A 21093-nucleotide genomic window follows, 5' to 3' on the forward strand; every position below is an offset into this window, starting at 1 on the left:
CAGTAACTCTCTGTGTGGACAATTGTATCTCGGAATAAGTGTGTCCCCATGGAGAGTCATTCCAGAAGAGCTATAGTGGGATAGTTATTCCTGGACAGCTATTCTGGTCAGTTTTCCTGTGCAAACAATCCTAAGGCTCTTTGATCTGGAATGATCGTGGTAGGTTATAAACTGTTCCTAGCAGGGACTGTCTCTTCTTTTATGTCCTGATCACATCTGGGGTCCTTAGATGCTATTGCACAGGTCTAAGAACAAAGTAACCTAAACTTCATCCCCTTGTGCACACGGACACTCAGTTTATTAGGAGAACTGCCCTTGGCAAAATATGTCACAGGTTGGTGACCATAGTTTTCAATGCAAGATGGCAACAAATGAAAGCTAACACAGAGCCTGAATGCATCCGATGAAGTGCGCTGTAGCTCATGAAATTTTATGCTCAAATAAATTTGTTAGTCTCTAAAATGCCACAAGTACTCCTTTTCTTTTTGCGAATACAGATTAACACGGCTGCTACTCTGAAACCAGAGAATAGAGTCTCTCTCTATGCAGCTCTTTTAAATCCTAACTAATGCAAGTCTGCATACATGTCCAGTCCTCTTTGGAATCTTGCTAAAGAAAGATTAAAACAGGTAAATGTGGATTAAGTAAGGCTGGTGTGAGGAATATGATAATACAAGATTAAGCACAAAGGAGACATCTATATTGCAGTCATGGAGTGTAATTGCAGATAAGGTTTTACCCAGGCTTCCAGGCAGGCTTTGCCACAATTTCACTGCTCCAGTACCTGAGCTAGCTAGCTTAAAACTAACTCGAATATGTCTGCACATGCTGCAGTCACACCTCATGATTGCAGTAGAGACATACGCTGTGATGGAGAAGATTTATTTAGTGGAATCCAAGTGGGTAAAATGGACATAACCTGAGGAAAAGACAAATGAGGTTAAATATAAAAACATATTTCTGGCAGTGAGAACTACAAAACCACAGAGCAGGGGAAACGAAAGAAATCCCATTTAAAACTGGGCTGGAGAATGCAATAAAAAAAAAAGCACCATAGGAAAAAAATCTGACTCTGGTCTGGACTGAGAGACAGGGCTGGCTCTAGGCACCAGCAAAACAAGCAGGTGCTTGGGGCGGCACATTTCTAGGGGCGGCATTCCGGCGCCGGCCATGCCGCCCCAGATATGTGCCCTCGCCGCCCCAGCTCGCCTCCGCTCCACCATCGCCGCTCCACCACCGCCTGAGAGGGAGTGGGGAGAAGCGGAGCGGCGGTGTGTTCAAGGGAGCAGGCGGAGCGAAGGTGAGCTAGGGCTAGGGGTTGCTGGGGGGAGCCGCAGGAAGCAATGGGAGGGGGGGAATGAGACACACCCGGGGGAGGAGGTGGGGTCAGGGATTTGGGCCCAGTGATTTGGAGAAGGGGTTGGGAAGGGGCGGAGTTGGGGCGGAGCTGGGGGTGGGCATGAAAAAAAAAGCGGGGGCAGTCAAATTTTTTTTTGCTTGGGCAGCAAAAATCCTAGAGCCGGCCCTGCTGAGAGGAGAGCATGAAAGTCTGGGCGAGCTGACTTCCTGGGTCTTATTTCTGTCATTCTTAACGAAGATTATTGTGCAGGAAAAGGCTGCTGATCAGTGCTCACTCTGAACAGAATGAGTGCCAGTGCCAGACACAACACAGACACATTTGGCAGGATATCCCAGAGGTGACAGTAAGCTGGTACGTCCTGGTACACATACGGGCAAGAGCCAGTGCACCGTACTGGGGCAGCCCGGCTTCCCCAGCGGGCAATTTAAAGGGCCTGGGGCTCCCAGCAGTGGCTGGAGCCCCAGGCTGTTTAAATTGCCTCCAGAGCCCCGCTGCTGGAGCCCTGGGGTAGCGGCTGCGGGGCTCCAGTGGCTATTTAAAGGGCCCGGGGCTCCCCTGCTTCTACCGCCCCAGCCCTTTAAATAGTCGCTGGAGCCCCGCCACCACTACTCCAGGGCTCCGGGGGCTATTTAAAGGACTGGGACAGTAGAAACAAGGGAGCCGCAGGCCCTTTAAATAGCCCCCAGAGCCATGGGGTAGCAGGCGCTCCAGGGGTTATTTAAAGGGCCGGGGTTCCAGCTACCTCTGCCGCCCTGGTCCTTTAAATACCCACTGGAGCCCTGCCGCTTCCCCAGGGCTCCGGTGGCTAATTAAAGGACCGGGGCAGTAGAAGCAGGGGAGCCCCGGGCCCTTTAAATAGCCCCCGGAGCCCCAGGCTGCTGCTGCTACCCCGGAGGAGAAGGAGAAGGAGGGGGAGGGGGAGCACTTACTTACAGGGTGGGCTGGGGCTGGCTCTGACCCCCTCCGCTTCGCCCTTACTGCCCTAGGCCCCGCCCCTTCCAGGGGCCAGAGCTGGCCCCAGCATACCGGTAAGTAACTCGATTTACTTTCACCCCTGTATATACCTTGCCATAAAACTTCCACTGGCTTCAACCTAGCACCAAGAAGGATTGCAAAAACCCTGGTAGGTGCATCTTCTCCATGCCTAAGGGCAGGATTCCACAAGCAATGTTGCATGTGGGCTGGGGACAGGCAGTGGGGTCCATAACTGTGCATGATGCAATGATCACGGTACCTTGTTTAATTGGCGCCTTACCAATGGCTCAGCGAGTGCCTCTCTCCTCCTGTCCAAGGCAGGATTTGTTTAGAAAGCTCATTTTTCCTGAGTAAGATGGACGGCAGGGTCCAGTTCCAAAGCTGTCTGCTGGTGTGCAAACAAGGGCTAATGTCACCACTGACAGGCAAGAGGCATGGGCCCAGATTTTCAGAAGAGACTAGTGATTTGGGAGGACCAGCTGGAGTCATCTTAACAAGATATGATATTGAGAGAGTGCTGTGCACCCACCCTCTGAAATCCAGCCCCTTTAAGGTGTCTCTAGTCAGGCTCCCAAAATGAATAGTCACTTCTAAAACTCTTGGCCATATATAAAGCACCTACTATCCCAACAGACACTGAAGACCCACAGATGCTAGGATTCTACAATCCCTTAGCACTGTTCCCTAAAACTCCCCAGCCAAACCCATAATTCGACACTCCTGTGCTACTCCACACTATACTGCACCTGCTACAGAAACAGCACCTAGGTAAGTCACGCCAGCACAGACACTACTAGGTACCTGCTCTCCCAAGTAGCTGCTGGCTCAACAGTGCTGCCAGAGTCCACGCAGTCAATTTCTGCCTTCTATCCTTTGTTCCCCCTGTTACAGGAGTGAGCTGTACTCTTGGTACTGTATAAGTAACACATTAACTTGGCATCTGTTAATTGCTAACCCAAGATTTACCTCCGTGAGTTAAAAAATAATTTCCTTACTTGCAAACACCAGACACTTGTCAGACTAAATCAAGTGTTTCACTAACTCACGGTAAATGAACATAGGTGTTGGATGATTTTACTCAGAGCAAACTAGGGGGGTATTTGAGGAAAGACGTGCTAGACATTTAGTGAGTTAGCTGTGGGGTGCTGCTTGTGGTGTATGGACAGTGTGGTAGTGGCAAGCCTGTGCCTCTGCGTGGAGGAGGAGAAGGTGTGTAGTGATGGATGGATTAATTTTTCATTCCCATGCATGTACTGTTATGCTGGAAGGTGCAATGGCTACCATCAATCACAGACCTGGTTAACAAACAGGTGTCCTTGTGTACCAATATGCACTGGCATACGAGTCAAAGTTTCTCTCCAAGCATATGTGCTAATCAAACCTGGTTGCACAACTATTCATGGAAAAATGAACAACAAACCATACAAACAGGGATCAAACCAGGAGTCAGAGTTCCCCACGGTATTTACAGATAACTTCCCCTGTTCATCCAGCTTCAGTGCCCAACCCTCTTGTACCCCTCTTCCATTACAGACAGAGGCTGCAGGGGCTTCCACCTGGTGAGATCCTTGTCCATCTAAGTGTGCAAGTAGTTTGAGTCTTCAGATAAAGCTTCCACCCAGCTCTAGTGATGAGGTCGGAAATGGTGATGTCGAGATCAGCAGTTCCTCTGGCAGGAGGAAATGAAGGAAATCTCTGCCCTTCTCATCATGTAGTATGGCCTAGAAGGAAACCCCCCACTTTTCCCCCAAATAGGGATACAACAGCTGCTGCAGAGACCTGCTGGCTCCACACAACAGTGAAAAAATCCCTATCAAACCCAAATACTCTGCTGCCCGCACAGTTACCCTCAGCAGGAGAGAGAACGAACCCACATGTTAGTCATATCACTTAATGCATGCTGGGACAGTGCTCAGATATGACAGTGGCGAGGGTGGTATAGGAACCTATAGCAAACAGAATGGAGTTTTCAGGAGCAGGACGCTTCCTGTCGGGTTGCCAGAGCCTCTACGCTTTTGGTTCATCATAGAGGTTTATTTCTCTTTCATTCAAATGCATCACCTTGGATAACAAGTTCCTCTAAAGACTTGCCTCCCCTCAATAACATTTTCAAGAGTGCCTAAGTGACTTTAGGAACCCAAGTCCCTTTTACCAAGAGTTATCTAGCCATCTAGGGGCCCAAATCTCACTGCAAGTCAATCTCGCTGCACCTTCCATGTGCCTACATCACTTGAGAATAAGACTTAGGCTCCTAAGGCACTAAAGTGCTCTGGAAAATGGTGACTCCTATATACACTGCTCTACCACTCGCTCCCAGACAACCAAATGCATGGGAGGCATCAGCACTATATGAACAGCAGCTGGCTGAAGCTAATCCCAGTGAAGATGGAGGTGAAGTTGGTGGGGACAGTGAACATCTTCTAGAACTTTCAGCCACCAGGACAATGCCCTGTGTGAAGGGTGTCTGGCTTCAGATTATCAAATTGGTCTGCAACATTGGGGTACCCCTGGACTTTGCTGTTAGTCACACAGTCAGCTACAGCATAGGAAAGGCTGACCTGGCCGGGCGATATCATCTCTTCCTCTGGAACTTGGCCCTAGAGATTTACAGAGTTTTGAGCTCCTGGTTTAATGATCACAATGCAGCATCCCAAGGGATGAAACTGCTCCAAATGCAGCAGCCCACTTAGTTAGCAGCCAGGGCTGCTGAAATTACATGCCCCAATGCTTCATTCCCTGTGCAGGGTCCCGGTTGAATATTGAGTCAGTTTGAGGCTGTTGCTCTGATGTTCAATGCCATTCATGAAAATGGCCCAAGCTATGTAAGGGCCTAGGTCAGTCTCCATGACTGCTACATTTCACTGTCCATTGCCACCCACATGGATGAGTCCAGGGAGTGTTGGAGATGGCGCTCTCATGGCAGCTGGTCCATGAATCTGGAACAGGGACTGAACTCGCCAGAAGCCGGTCTTCCCCAGAACATCTGGAAGGCACTCTGCTTCGATCTAGTGTTCCCATGGTACCCAAATGCCAGAAGAGTGTGGTGGGTGCACCATGCAGCACTTCCACAGCTTGGGGAGCATCCCACTGTGTGCTAACCAAGAGAGTGGCTCTGTTGGTCCCATCTGCAAGCATGCCCAGGGGGAAAAGCAGACAGGGTTGTGGGCATAGTGGGGCAATGGCTTGCCTGGCCATGCATAAGTATGATCTAGCAGCCCGTGCCTCTGCCTTGGATGTGGATTTCCCATCCCCTTGTGCCTAAGGGGTGCAGCCAGCATTCCCAGGGCGTGTGCATCATCCAACACCAGTAGCGCCACTCAGCACAAGGGCCCTAGCAACACTTACAGGCAGCCAACAGCCCAGTGATTCCCCCAGGGCAAGGTTAGGTTACAGATGAACCACAACTGGAGGAAGAACTCCAGAAACAGGGCACAGGGACACTGGGTGACTTCTGCCTACTTACCCTAGGGCCACACACATTGGCCCACTTTTGGCCCAGCTCTTCCAAAACACACAAGACACTTCATGATACAAACATGCCACATTCCATTCCCCTGGCTGCAGCCCATGTCAGCACAGCTGTGATTAGAGTTGCTCCAATCATTGGTTGCAGACAATTGTTTCATTGCAGTTGGCCCATTTTCTCTGTGCTCCAGCACATCCTCCAACATGCTAATGCTGTCACTGATTGAGGAACAGTCTTTATGGACTATGCCAGCCCACAGAGAGAGGCACCAAGCTCTTCATGCCTTTGTGGTGACTTGGCTGCTGAGCCCCTCCAAGAGATACATATTAAAATACCTCTGCCCTAACCGGTGGCATGCACCGTGCCCACATAGCGATGGAGAATGCTGGGCCCCCTGCAGATCTGCTCCCAACTTCCACTCCTGCAGTTCCCCGCGCCTGCTCATGGGACCAAGCCCTGACATGCTGTGGAAGGTCACGGCTGGTCGTCCATACAAGCCACTGTTGCAAAATGCATTGGCCCTGCCCATCTGTGTGATCACGTAACTCCCCTTCGGGAATCTCTCCACTGGTTTCCCATCCAGTATCATATCACATTTACGCTTCCTGTCACCATCTCCAAGACTCAGTAAAACTCTGCTGCTCCTGACTTACCCTCCCTTATCAAGCTTTGTATTGCCTTGTCCCTACCAATGCCCTTGTCCACCCATCTGTGGATTCTTCACAATCCCCTTCGCACCTTTTCCCATGCAACCCTCAAATGCAGTCTGACCTCCCTGAGCTCATCTATAGGCCCTTCCCATGTCCACAGCTCAGTCCCTCTTACAGAGCCACGTTGCATCTTGTGCTCCTTGCACAACAGAAGAAATAGGAAAAGACAACACTCCCCGCCAGGCGCAGCTGGGTCCTGGAGAACCAGGCTTACTAAATCCACACAAACACACCGAGGGGGAAGGGCAAATGGTGGTTGTGACTGGTGCATGGGAAGTCTGTTCCTGTACAGTGGCATGCCGACAACCCAACTCCTGGCGGCCCTGGTTCATGTGCTGTGTGGGTGAGAGAGCAGGGAGACTCCCTTGCTGGGGGAAAGCTGAGGTTCCTGCAGGGGGCAGGATGAGCAAGGACTGGAACAGGGTCCTTCTGGAGGGGGGAGAACTGGAATTTCATACACACAAGAAATATCCACACGGGTGCCCCTGGCAGTGAGCACCACTAGCAGATTCACAGATGATTTAAAGGGAAACTACCCTATTCCTACACACCACAATGCACCACTGCTATGCTGCCCATGGTGAATCTCATTGGTTTATATGTAAGTTGCCTGCTGTTGTTCCCCTTTCCCTGACCTCTTCCTTTAGATTGTGAGCTCCTCAGAGCAGGGGCTGTCTGTAAGTGCATGGAAAGCATCTAGCCCATACTAGGCACAGTATCGTTCAGTGCCTTGTATGAAGACAGAGGAAGAGGGTGCTTCCCCCTTCTCAAATAACAAGTGCTCATATTGATGTCCAGTTCCTAGGGGTGCACTCTGGAGGCAATGGGCCAAAAGCAAGACTTTCTTTTTGCTCTGTGTATGTGTACTGCATCACTCCATGGGGTCCTGTTCCATGGCTAGGGTCCTTAGCAAGGCTAGATTAACCCAGAGGCTAATAAGGCTATAGCCTTAGGCTCTCCTATTTTTAGGCCCTACTGTAGGCCCTCTATTACACATTGAAGTAACAGCTGAGTGACAGTAGTATGGCCATTGGAAATTTTTTGTCTCATTAGATATTGCTTTGTACAAAATTAATCCATCAAGATTATGAATTCAATTTCTGGTGGTTGTGATTTTGTCTTTGTGGGCTAAGTAACTGTTTGTGGGCCCAAGCAATATTGAACTTTGTACACAGTAGGCCTACAGTGGACATTAGAAACCATGTCGAAGAAAGGAGGATGGCAGAAACTGAAGGAGGCCAAAGAAGGATGGCAAAGACAAGATGTAGTGCTGAAAGGTTCTCCTCCTCACCTAACGATTTTTCCTCCTACTAAGTCTGGTGATGAGGAAGTCCAGAGTGAATACCAGCCCAAGTGAACCCACCACGCCTGCGCCTGATGAAAAGGAGCAGCCTGTAGCTGCAGTCTCACCCCACTCCTCTGCAGACTTCTCCAACGATCCAGGCGAGTGGGACATGACTTCTCAAGATCTCATTGCATATTGGACTGAGAAGGGCCAACAGAAATGCCAGAATCTAGATGCTGACTTTTCATTGACAAAGTGAGAGTAAACCAACAAGAATCCTTATCTGACCAAATCAGTATTTGAATATCTGAAGCCTAACAAACGGATTGACAAGCGAGAATGGCTCATCTATTCACCTTCTAAGAAGACAGTGTACTGTTTTTATTGCTGCCTGTTTTCTGATACCAAAAAGTGGGGAATGGTCTGCGAAGGTTCAGTCATTGGAAGAATACTGCATACATTACCAACCATGCAATGAGTAAGCAGCATACATGGTCAGTTAGCAACTACCATGCCTGAAAGAAAGTGGCAGAATTGATACCCAAATGGAAAACCAGTTTTTGGAAGCTTGTGCTTATTGGAAGAATGTTCTCAGACGCGTAGTTGAAACCATAGCTTTTTTTGCTGAGCATGATCTGCCATTCTGTGGTGCAGATGAGACTGTTGGATTGAAACACAATAGCAATTACCTTGGCGTTTTAAAGCTAATCGCTGAGTTTGACCCTTTCTTAGCTCAGCACATCAATGAACATGCAAATCATTGAAAAGACCATACATCATATTTATCAAAGATTATTTGTGATGAATTCATTGCACTGCTGGCAAAGATGATGCTATCAGCCATTGTAGATGAGATCAAAGACGTAGGATATTTTTCAGTGTCTGTCGACTCGACACTGGGTGTGTCACATGTAGATCAGCTGACTGTCATCTTGCGTTATGTGCTACCCATTGGACCAGTTGAGCGTTTCAAGACCTTCATAAACATCACCAGCCACACAGGGGAGAAACTTGCCTCATACCTACTCGGTTTCCTCACCAAAAATTGGATTGACATCAGCCTTTCTCATGGCCAAAGCTATGACAATGCAAGTAATACGAGAGGCAAATATTCAGGGATGCAGGCAAAGATAAAAGAGCGCAATGCTTTGGTTGATTACATACTATATGCTGTAAACTCACTCAACCTTGTTGGCCAGTCTGCCGTGGATTGTTGTGTTGAAGCAGTTTATTTTTTTGGATTTGTCCAAGAATTGTATAATTTTTTTCTCTGCATCAACCAGTTGTTGGATGATCCTTAGCGATTCACTACCAAAGGGACGCCTAGTGCACAAATCACTCTCAGGGACATGGTGGAGTGCCAACGCTAAAGCTGTGAATGCAGTTGTTCTGGGATACCCCAACATCCTTGAAGTGCTAGAGAGCAAAAATCAGCAACAAGAAAAGATGTGAAGATCCTGAGTGATGCAATTTGTAAACTGGTATTTTGTGTGAGGTCTGGAATGATATACTTCAGCAACCAAGCTTGCAACGTGCTCAAATTGACCTTTCTACTGCTGTAAACCTAATGAGGAGTCTTGGAACTGTTCTTCAACAAATGCTGGATAGTTTTGATGAGTATGAAATTCAAGGGGCTCCAGGGACTGCTAACTATGTCAGCCAAATGCCGCAAAAGACAGAAGACATGCGATGATACAACTGCCCACTCAGTCAGTGACAAGGAGACCTTCAGAGTTAATACTTTCATCACAATCATCGACAAACTGAAGCATTCATTAGACATTGGAACGAGGCTTGCGAAAATATTGACAAAATCTTTAGTATACTGACAATTTTTTTGCCTAACATTTCAAGTTCTGAAGTCAGTGAAAGTATCAAACATTTGTGTCAGAAGTTGTAACGATGCTGGTTCTGGTGGGACCCAACTGAGAGTGCCAATTCAGGACAAATTGCTTAAAGCAGGGCAGTTACAGCCCAAGGCTGGGGTTTCTATGCACACCAAGGCAAACCAAACCAGCCAGACAGAGAAGACTTTGGTTTTACCCCATTGGCTAACCACAAGTCACACAAGCAATTCCCTTAGACACTCCAGTTTACCAGTATCACCACCAGGGCCACTCATTATGGGGACGAAAGGTTATGAAAACCAATACCCCAGTAAAAGAAAAAAGGTTCTCTCGATCCCAAAGGACAAGCCCCAGACCCAGGTCAATATACAAATCAGATCTTACCCACCAATCATGCTGTTGCCACTCCTTTAGAATCTAAAGGTTTATTCATAAAAGGAAAAAGATATAGATCAGAGCTAGAATTGGTTAAATGGAATCAATTACATACTGTAATGGCAAAGTTCTTGGTTCAGGCTTGCAGCAGTGATAGAATAAACTGCCGGTTCCAATCAAGTCTCTGGGAGTACATCCACAGCTGGGATGGGTCTTTCAGTCCTTGGTTCAAAGCTTCAGTGTAGCAAAGTCCCTCCAGAGGTAAGAAGCAGGACTGAAGACAAGATGAAGGAGCTGCAGCAGCTTTTTATATTCTATTGCCATGTTGTCTTTCTTTCTTTGTTTCAAAGACAAGCTGTCCATCACATGGCATGGAAAAACCTCAAAGTTCTGTCCATAGGCATGTCCCTGCATACCTTGCTGAGTCACAAGGTGTGTCTGCCTTCTCTCAATGGGTCAATTGAATAGCTGATGGTCCTTCAAGCAGGCTAGGCAGAGCTGACACCAACTTGTCTGGGGTGTCACACAGAAGCATAGCATAAGTTTGAAATATAGATAGTATAGAGCCAATATTCATAACTTTAACTTCAAAAATGATACACACATATAGACAGCATAATCATAACCAGCAAACCATAACCTTGTCTGAGACACCTTATTTGACTCCCTTTATGCAAGATTTGGTGCCACTACAGGACCTTGGTTGCAACCACGTTTTATATGGTCCCAGTTCAAGTCAATAACGTGACGGAAGTATCCAGATGATCTCCCAGTAACTTTGCTGGAAAGCTCTTTTGCTGTGACATGGGTAAAACAGTTCCCATTGAGTAGTGCTATCTCTGAGAGGTTTCTATTGTATGCAGTTCCTTGGTTAATCCTTGTGCTTGTGTGCATTTCCTCAATAAGCCATTAACATTGTTTGGCCTTTTTACTGTTGTACCCGAAAGGCTGCTTGTGGGTGTTTTCAACCTCACAACATATTTCAATAACACATACATAGCCGAACTTCATAACTTCACATACGACGACACCACATACAATCCAACAAGATATTAATGTCATTTTAGAATGACACCTCACAAGGCACACTTTGTCCTAATTACATGACAGTGGTGAATATTGGAGTGTCAATATTTCCTTTTATCCTCAGCATTTACTGTGTGGCTCAAAAATTGATTTTCCATGAACCATCCAAACCCTGCTATGAATATGGAATGATTAATGGAAATTTCTGTGGTGATGTCACCATCGCACAAAGTGCTTCATAAACTTTAATGGACATATCTTCACAACACTGCTGTGAGCTGAGTGGGTATTACTGGGGAACCGAAGTGCAGAACTGTCAGTGTTCACTGATTTTGGGTGGCTAGTTAGAGACAACTAAGTACTTGGCATTTTCAAAGCACTAAAACATTCAGAGCATGGCTCTCATTGACTTCAGTTGCGGTTGTGAGTGCTCAGCACTTCTGCAAATCTGGTCTACATTATCTCATATTGGACAACCAGAAATTGAGGAGCACACAACTAGTGACCACCTGTGAATAGTCTGGTTTGAGTGACTTGCCCGGCATCACACAGCAACTCTGTGGCAAAGCCAGGGATGGAATCCAATTCTCCAGGGCCTCATTCAACCACCTTAACCAGGAGACCATCCTTTGCCTGCCTGCAATCCCGTCTCATTCACCACAAATCTTTCATCTCCTGCAGCAAGCAGGCTGTTACTACACAAACAAGATTCATTCCCTGAGCACCATTCTTCCTGTCCACTGCATGAGGCAGGGGAAAAAACATGTAATTAAAGACTATCATGATGTACATGCACAGCGCCTGCAGGAAATTAAGGTTGAACAGACATTTCCCAACTTCTGAGTGCTTGACTTTGCAACCTTAATAATGTTCTTTTAATGTAGGGGACTTTTTTTTTTGCATGTAATATAATCTAGTTTATTAAAATTAAGCCAGAAGCTGTCAGTTTATCAGGAGTTTTAAACTTTTAGTTGATAAAAATCTCATTAAAAGGACAAGAGACAAAATGTCGAATGTAAACTTTGACTAGTAATTGAATTTTTCATGGTGGTTTGATGAAAATTGGGCAGATACAAAGGCACAATAATAAGAGTTCCAAAAAATATCAATTTGGAGGCATTTTAATGGGATTCTCTCACCTTTTTGTGGACCTCTATTGCCAGAAATCTTAAGATCTCCAGGTTCTGCTCTATACTCCAGATGTTTCTCTTCATGTTGAGTGCTACACTTGTCCAGCAAATATTTGTTGGGAAATAGTCTGCCTAGTGCTAGTCTAAAAGGTTTGCAAAATCTGTATTATTCCTCTCTGATCTGAAGTACATTCTAACAAACCACATTTCACCCCAGCATTTGAGACACACAAACATATTTTTACAGAGAAGGCATTTCCAGGGACAGGAATGACAAATTGCATTTGTTTGAAAACAAGACCCAATTATCTGTCAGTGATGAGCTGGAAGAAAATTCATGGAACTGGTACAGATTCAGAGCCTTCTGGGTGCAGGCCTCTGCTGCCCAGTTCTTAGGGTGGGATTGGAGCCGCAGGTAACATCCTAGCTCCACCGAAGTCAGTGGGAGTTTTGCCATTGACATTACTGGAGCCAGCTTTTCATCCCTCAAATCTCCATTTCCAGGGGACTTCTCAAGAATCTGCAGACTGATCGTGTCCTGTCTGGTAACAGAGTCTCCAGAGGAGGGGATTCTGGGCTGGTCCCGTGATCACTGAGGTACCCGTTACAATCAATGCTGGTTCTGTTCCTGGATCTGCCACTGGCCTGCTCGGTGACCTTGGGCAAGTCACGTCATTGCTCTGTGCCTCAGTTTCCCGCACTGTTAAATGGGGATAATGACATTGACTCCATTGAGCTCTGCTGATGGAAAGTGCTAGGGATGATTATTATTTTCCTTTCTGCCTCCCTCTCAGTTTTGACCACAAGAGCAAACTACCCTGTCAGCCCCACATTTTCCCCTCCTGGTTGAAGCCACGACCCACTCCTCTGCTCTCTTGTCCTGACTGGGCTGGGCTGGGCAATAGGCAGAGGAGCCTTCCATTCACAGCCCCATCTCTCAGGGCACCGGCTGTGGGCCTGAAAGGGATGTGCCTCCTACAAGGGGAGTGGTGTAGCAGTGAGGGTGGAGATCTCCGTGTGAGCTGGGATCTGTGGGGCTGTCCCCTGATGTGGTCTAGCTGATGTTTAGTGTATGGCTATATTAGTTTAGTTTAACGGGGGGCCGTAAAGAAAACACAAAGGAAGGACTTAGAACGGCTCACGATAATCCACATTGGCGCAAACACTTGTGGGCTGTTCAGAGACAATGGCAGGCCAGGAATATGTCTTGGAGCCAGAAGGACTCCAGCTGTTTACAAAGGGACTCTCTGTCCAGAGTGGGGGCTGTTCAGATATTGTTGTTTGGGGGAATCCAGACATCCGCTGGAGTGCTGAAGAAGAGAGGCCAGCCCAGACTGCCCTCATGGGACGGCAAGCTGTGAGGAGAGAGAGATGTGGGTGGACTTGGTTTAAATTCCTCTCTCTGAATGCTTTGCTTTACTGTTACATGACCATGACTTTTGGTTTCAGGCAGATTGTTTGGTTGCTCTGTTCCCCTTTGGGCACAGACTCCCTATGGGAAGAACTGCGGTTGCCACACCCACTTGGACCTATGGGGTGAACACAGTTGGTACACAGGGGGCTGTAGTCCAGGTCCCAGTCTAAGCGTGGGAGAACTGCAACTCACCACAGGAGAGGTAAAGGCACAAGGCCTGGTACCTGAGGGGTACACGCAGAGAGACCACGGAGGGACAGAGGTGCAGCTGCAGCCAGCCTTGCAACCCTGACACATGCTCTGTAAATATACAAATCACACTAAAAACACTAGCCTGTTTCACTGATCCCTGCTTCAATCAGGAAGCTGACCCACCAAGCCCCCAAATTGTGGCCACTTGGGAAAGGGGACATGGTACAAATCAATTTCTTCTGACAAAATCGGACTGCCCTGAGCATACGCCTTAAAGGGCCAGACTCAGGAGCTGCCAACAGGCAGAAATCAACCTTACCACTACCTCTCTCCCCAGCTGCCTGTGGATGCATCTGGATGGGACCTGGAGAGCTGCATGCTCTGCAGGAGACTGTTTAACTCTAAAAGTAACCACCCTTCGAAAGTGTCTGAGCCTCCCATCAATCCTACAGATGATTTGACACCAAAGCATCGAATGGCTGAGTCTGTCTTTTGTGCCCAATGGGGCTCATGTGGTTTTGAACGAGAATATGCCATGTGTGTATTTGGCCTGAAATCCAATCTGCTGGCAATGGAAAAGGACTAGTCTCTGAAATAGTGTGCGTGGAGCCTTAGGGGAAGCTGGGATGAAGCCGGGGAGCTATGGGACCTGCTGCACCTATGGCCATGTAAGAAAGAGATCGACCCAAGTAAAATCTGCTTACCATTAGCAACTCACCGAGCCTGCTCTTTGATTGGGTGTCCATTTCTGACCAAGTGGGAGGTTGCTACGTAGCAGGATGCCCTCTCTTTCCTCTCTCCCAGGCACAGCTTTTCCTTGTCCTTTTTGATCAGATGCCTTTTCTGATTCCTGATTGTTTGAGGAACTCTCTCTAGCTGGGGTAGAAAGTGCCTCTCTGGCTCATCCATCTCTCCTCTGTCAGATGGGGGTTGATCGTTAGTATTACCTGTATTAGCAGAGTGCATCTCAAGGCTCCATTGCACCGAGTGCTGCACAGTCACAAAGGAGAAAGTCTGCACTCGAAACAGACAAAGAGTGTGAGAGGAAACTGAGGCACACAGAGGGGAAGTGACCTTGCGCAAGTCACTCAGCAGGTTGGGTCACAGCTGGGAACAGAACCCAGCTCTCCTGATGAATCCAGCCAGGGCTGCAAGCAGTTAATGTCTCACTCATTAAAGGCAGGCAAAGAATTATTTGCAGATGTTATTCAGCGAATAATTTTGAAGCAATGGATCTGAGAAATGCTGGCAAGTTTGAAGGCAATATGCAAACAGAGGCCAATCTCATCCACTCTGTTGCTTATGGATGACTCAGCCGGCTCTCCTGAGGGAAAAGGGCAGCTGATGAGCACAGCTAGCCATCCTTGCACAGGCTCAGCATCCATCTAAGAATCCAAAGGGGCAGGGGCGGTTAGAAAGCTTTGCTGAATTAGCCAAACCTATGACTCTCCCACCCTTGATCCTTATCTGTCCCCACAACCATCTAGCCATTCCTATGGACGCTACTCCCTCATACCCTTTACCTACTGTACTGTGGTAATGTCCCTTGGGAGAAGCAGCAGCTTTCTAATCCACCCCAACATCTCCAGGGCATAGCCTTCTGGTCCCATTCCCTCAGATTCCCGGTGGGATAGCCACATAGTTCCCCCACATCCTTTAAAAGGCCACACAGCTGGACACAGCCAAGCAGCTTCTGGATCCAGTTCCTGAGGGAACCCAGCCCACAGCAAGGTATGAACGGAGGGCTGGCCCGGCTGCACTGCCCTCAGAAGAGGGGAGGGGAGAGAAGCCTACGCTGGACAAGGACATGGGGTTGAAAGCAAGGCAGGTGGGTGAAAGAACAGCTGGGCTTTCTCGGCTCCCCTGGGAATATTTTAAATCGCAGGAGTGGGTTAGGTTTGGGGATATTTAACGTTCTGGGGAGGGAGACATTTTCTGCACATCAGCACAGGGTAGAGCAGGGCCCCTCTTGCAGGGGCATCTGGGGACGAGAGCAGATGTGTAATAAATGCTGGCGGCAGCCCCAGCAGGGAGTGCCAAACAAGGGTGCCTGCCACCACTTGGTTGCTCCATGTCTACACGGCTCCTCCACAGCAGTGCAAAAACTCTTCTGTTCCTTCTCCCCTCTGGCCACCCATAGAGGAGCTGGACCCAGGCAGCCTGAGCCACCCACTCTGGCAGTCCCCTCTCTGGCCTGGGTGAGAGGACCCCAGGGATCACAGGGGAGATGGCCACTTTGACAACAGGCTCCAGGTCTTGTGCCAACTCTCCCCTCCTGCATGAGACGGGGAAGGAGAGAGGGGAGTGCGAGGAGGCAGGGGAGGTGCATGGGGACAGGGATCTCTGGGAAGCGGAAGCATGGGGAGTGACTGCTTTAAAGCAGGGTGTGCATGAGGGGACTGATGGACCATTTACCTCGTGTTATAAGTGGCAGCTGTGCAAACCAGGAAAGAGGAGTGTGAAACATCAGCTCACATGAGCCACAGTGAGTTGGAATGATTGATCCTTTAATCTAAACAAGGCATCTTTGATTCTATAGTAGTAGTCACAATATACAGAAAAACATACATCACAGATATGAATACACATTCCCACCTTATTAAAACTCACTGGAAGACTTAAAACCAGAGAAGAGCTGAAAAATACAATCTGAGATCACTACATTCAGCTCGACTATATTGCTATAAATCACTATGCTGATGGCTAAGTGCTGCCTACATTTCTCTGCAGGCCTGGAGAGGGGATGAGAGCTCTCCACGCTCAAAATAAGTGCACAGTAATATACACAAGAGCTATACACCACAGTAAATAATCCACTTTATTTAAACACTTGGATAACTAGTTCCTTGCACGGATGGGTCTGACAGACAATAACTCTTGTAGTTAAGTGAGCTGCGACAATGCGTTTCAAATGAGAACACTGCAAATTCTGTTCTAGCAAGGAAATCTAGTGGCATTTTGGATGAAGACAGTTTTGCTGAGATATGTGATTTGGGACATTAGCTGGTACATGAGCTGCATGCATCATTATTTATGTATTTCAGCAACACCTAAACCTCAATCTAGGCAGGGTCCCATTGTGCTTAGACACTGTACAGACATATAATTAAAAACAGTCTCTGCTCCAAGGACCTTACAGTCTAGAGAAGGACAATATACAGCAAAGGTGGTAGAACACCACAGGGGAAGGAGAGGAAGGCAAGGATGACAGTAACAGGAACACAAAGAGCTGCCTGTAGTTGTAACTAAGTGCACCATCTGGAGGTTTCCAAGTCTCCAGCCATTATCTATAGGCAGGTTATCCTAGGTGTGACAGAACAGGGAGCGCTTATACAGGGATGTGCAGGATCGGATAATGGCTGTGAATTAGGGTGACCAGACAGCAAATGTGAAAAATCGGGACAGGAGGTGGGGGGTAATAGGAGCCTATATAAGAAAAAGACCCAAAAATCGGGACTGTCCCTAAAAAATCAGGACATCTGGTCACCCTACTGTGAATTGATTTGGATTGAACATTCTACACGCTAGGGACAGCATGGAAGAGGTGTGAATGGCCTTGTGGGAGAAGTGGGTGAAAGAAGCTGCCATTGTTGCCAGAGTGAAGGGGGTGGGTGGCTCATAATGCAGGGGGATGAGCCAGTGGATAAGCAGAGGGGAACTAAGATATGAAGGGTGTCAAAGGCAAGGAGGAGCAGTTCATGTCTGATGGGTGGAGAAGGGGGACCCAGAGGAGAGGCTGGAAGAGGGAATGACTTGATTGAAGCTGGGAAGATGAACTGGGCAACAGCATTTTGAATGGACTTGAGAGAGTGGGTGGGGGGCAAGTAGCAGGTACTTGAGCAAAGGTCCTGGCTGGCAGCTTTGTGCTTTTCATATTCTCAAAGATTTCAGTGTGGGGTTAAAGTGGTTTTGACCACTCTCGGCCTAATCAGCCCTGAAGTCTGACCATATTGAAAACTGGTGGCCACAAGGTGGAGCATGTTAACATGCATCCGATGAAGTGAGCTGTAGCTCACGAAAGCTTATGCTCTAATAAATTTGTTAGTCTCTAAGGTGCCACCGGTACTCCTTTTCTTTTTGCGAATACAGACTAACACGGCTGCTACTCTGAAACATGTTAACATAGAACACACCAAAAACATTAACATACAGCTGGGGAAATAGGCATTGCTTATATAGGAAGTACACAGAACTGTACCTAGCAGAGGGGGCTTGAGGTTTACAAACCCCACTCCCAGAGCTGTACTCATCACACATTGTACAACACACAGTCCACAAAGTAAATAAGAACACTAGGTGCATTTCAAGCTCCAATGAAAGACAAGCGCTTAATTTGCTAAGCTAGCTGTGTTAGCCTTGGCTGTGACATTTTATTTTTAAACTCTGACAATATTACAAATGATGATAAGTATAAATATGTAGGATAGTGTGTGATATTGGCCTTTAGGCTTCTAGAGTTAATACATACTTAAAAAAAAACACTCAAAGGAATTTAATGTAAACATCTTAGAATTCTTCAACTATTTAGGCCCCCATTTTACTCCAGTATATCTAGAAATCGAATATACTAAGTCCTTCATTCCCCAGAGCTGAGCGCAGGAACAGGGAGGGAGGCAGGGGGAAAAAAGTAGCTTTAGCCAACTTTGGACTCCCCAAATTCTGGAGTTGACACAGTCCCATATGTCTATAGCCTGTTGGAGTGGAGAGGTGTAGGGCTGCAATAGTGGGGAAACCCCCTTATGGAGGGATTACTTCCCTGTGCCTGATTCTGCCTCTTTTATGCCACCAGAGTGTTGTAAAGGGGCCTTAGGAGGATGGAGAATTAGTTCCTATTCTGTCCTGTAACTTTTGGCAAGATATAGTTACTCTCTTGCTAGTGATGCTTGCACACACCTAAGAGTCACCCAGACAGCGAAGGCACAGAGAACTTGTAATGTTCATACCAAACTTTTTACAGAAGGACAAATGATACCTTGCAGTGAACATCAGACAAGTTATTGGCGGGGATTGCTAAAGGGACACGTTCAATTTAAAACAAAAATTCACCCCTCTCTGGAAACAGCCAGTAATATCTAAGATTACAGCCACTGAAGCATCAGAGACAAACATTTCTGTTTGTGTACTCTACCTGCATTCTATGCACATACCAGCACTTTGGGTAGAGTCCGTTTCCCTAGAGTTTGTGTGGCTCTTTCACACAACAGGGGGGAGGAAACAAAGCACAGCATTTTAAGATATAGAAAAGTGATCTGAAAGCCATAAAGATTGGCAGGCATGGCACCCAAAACTATCTTTAATTCATAGATTACACTCTGACAATCTCCTTACAGCTGTCTGAACAAGCTGAGAGTATAAACTTGCTTAGTAAACCATCTCTAGATATTAGCTACCAACTATGGCAATTACTCGCAAAAAGAAAAGGAGTACTTGTGGCATCTTAGAGACTAACAAATTTAAATTTGTTGGTCTCTAAGGTGTCACAAGTACTCCTTTTCTTTTTGCGGATACAGACTAACATGGTATTCTGAAATATGGCAATTACTGTCACTGCTAGAACTTCCTTTCTTTTTAGAAGATAGAAATGAGGACAAGTCCAACTAGAACTGAATTCTATGGATTTTTTGACCCCACTCCTCTGCTTTCCAATCTGGACAGGGGATGGAGGCTGTGTTCATATCTGTGTTCGCACTAGTGATGGACAAGGGTAAGGTGTCCACACTGATTTTTACATCATAAGTAGCATTGTGTAACCTGGACCACAAGGTTCTGTTGACTTGTTCTGGACCGCTGCAGGATCCTTTCAGAAGACAACAGAGGGAGCAAAAAACATTTTAGGAAAAATGGGCCTGCACAGCCATAAGAATGAAAACAGCATCTAGTATTTGTCTAAGAGGGACACGTGCACACTCCAAGGCTCACTTAAAATCATCTTGTTGAAGCTTTCCAAGTGAATTCACTTTAGCTGAACAGAAAAACAGCAATTTAAAGCCTCAGTTATGAGAGCTTCAAAACCAGAATTCGGAATGAAATGCTTTCACCCTCTTTGTATGGAGGTTAGAATGTGACCATTGACAAGAAACCAGCTGCTCTAATATCTCTGTATCTTCTCAGAGAGGTTAGTTATTGCCCAATTGCCTTAAAATTGGAGAGCTAATTACATCTGTAAACCTAACAATGTGGAACTGGAAGGGACCTCCTAGGTCTCTGAGTCCAGTCCCCTGTTATCACAGGCAACCCCATGAGATCATCTTGTTTATAACCTTATCAAGCTTCATCTTAAAACTAGTTAGGTTGTTTGCCCCACTGTTCCTATTGGGAGGCTGCTCTAAAACCTCCCTCCTCTAATGGTAGGAAACTTTCTTCTAATTTCCAGCCTAAACTGATTCTTGGCCAATTCACCCCCATTTTTTCTTGAGTCAACACTGTCCTTTAGCTTAAATAGCTTTTCTCTCTCCCTGGGGTTTACCCCTGAAGTGTTTATAGAGAGCAATCAGATCCCCTCTCAGCATGACTTTTGCTAGGCTAAACAAGTCGGGCTCTTTTAGGCCTGGTCTGCACTACTGTGGCAAATTAATCTAAGCTATGCTACTTCAGTTATGTGACTAATGTAACTGAAGTCAACGTACCTAGATTCCCGGTGTTTACACCATGCTGTGTCGATGATAGATGCTCTCCCACCAGTTTACCCTATGCTTCTCAGGGAGGTGAAATACAAAAATCAACGGAAGAGCACTCTCCCATCAATTTAGCATGGCTTCACCAGACCTGCTAAATCGATGCTGCTGCATCGATTTCAGCAGTGCTGATTTAGCTCTGTAGTGAAGATGTGCCCTTAGTCTCCTCGTGTAAGACAAAAAGAAAAGGAGTACTTGTGGAACCTTAGAGACTAACAAATTTATTAGAGCATAAGCTTTCGTGAGCTACAGCTCACTTCATCGGATGCATTTACCAAATGCATCCAATGAAGTGAGCTGTAGCTCACGAAAGCTTATGCTCTAATAAATTTGTTAGTCTCTAAGGTGCCACAAGTACTCCTTTTCTTTTTGCGAATACAGACTAACACGGCTGCTACTCTGAATCGTGTAAGACAGGCTCTCCATTCCCCTGATTATCCTACTAACCCTTCTGTGCATCTGCTCCAGTCTGAATTCATCCTTCTTGAACAAGGCAGTGGCACCCACATCCTCTCCCCTATCACAATCTTTAACTTTTAGGCAAGAGCACTGTTGCTCACCTGCAGACTTTTTACACAACCTGGCACCACAAAGTCATCAAGCTAGATACTAACTCATAAAGCTCAGAAATCTTGTTTC

At 46.8% G+C, this 21093-nt stretch overlaps 1 protein-coding gene across 4 annotated transcripts in view; it reads right to left on the bottom strand.

Annotated features, from left to right (window-relative positions):
* The window catches only part of LOC119860016 (flavin-containing monooxygenase 5-like), a 38195-nt gene extending 17492 nt beyond the window's left edge, over positions 1 to 20703 (bottom strand). The window contains exons 1-2 of one of the 4 annotated variants that reach the window (XM_043491183.1): positions 3137 to 3222; positions 2616 to 2723 (exon numbers count right to left, since the gene is read on the bottom strand). Coding sequence is in view for 1 of the 4 variants with exons in the window: in XM_038413085.2 (XP_038269013.1) it covers positions 14499 to 14526 (28 nt within the window). In the remaining 3 variants the exon portion in view is untranslated. Of the gene's footprint in view, positions 1 to 2615; positions 2724 to 3136; positions 3277 to 14498; positions 14630 to 20406 lie in introns of those variants that run through there. The other 3 variants (XM_038413086.2, XM_038413085.2, XM_038413088.2) reach the window with 3 other exon arrangements.
* Positions 20704 to 21093: the final 390 nt, after the last annotated feature.

Source organism: Dermochelys coriacea, chromosome 8, assembly GCF_009764565.3.
Source record: "Dermochelys coriacea isolate rDerCor1 chromosome 8, rDerCor1.pri.v4, whole genome shotgun sequence".
NCBI lineage: Eukaryota > Metazoa > Chordata > Testudines > Dermochelyidae > Dermochelys > Dermochelys coriacea.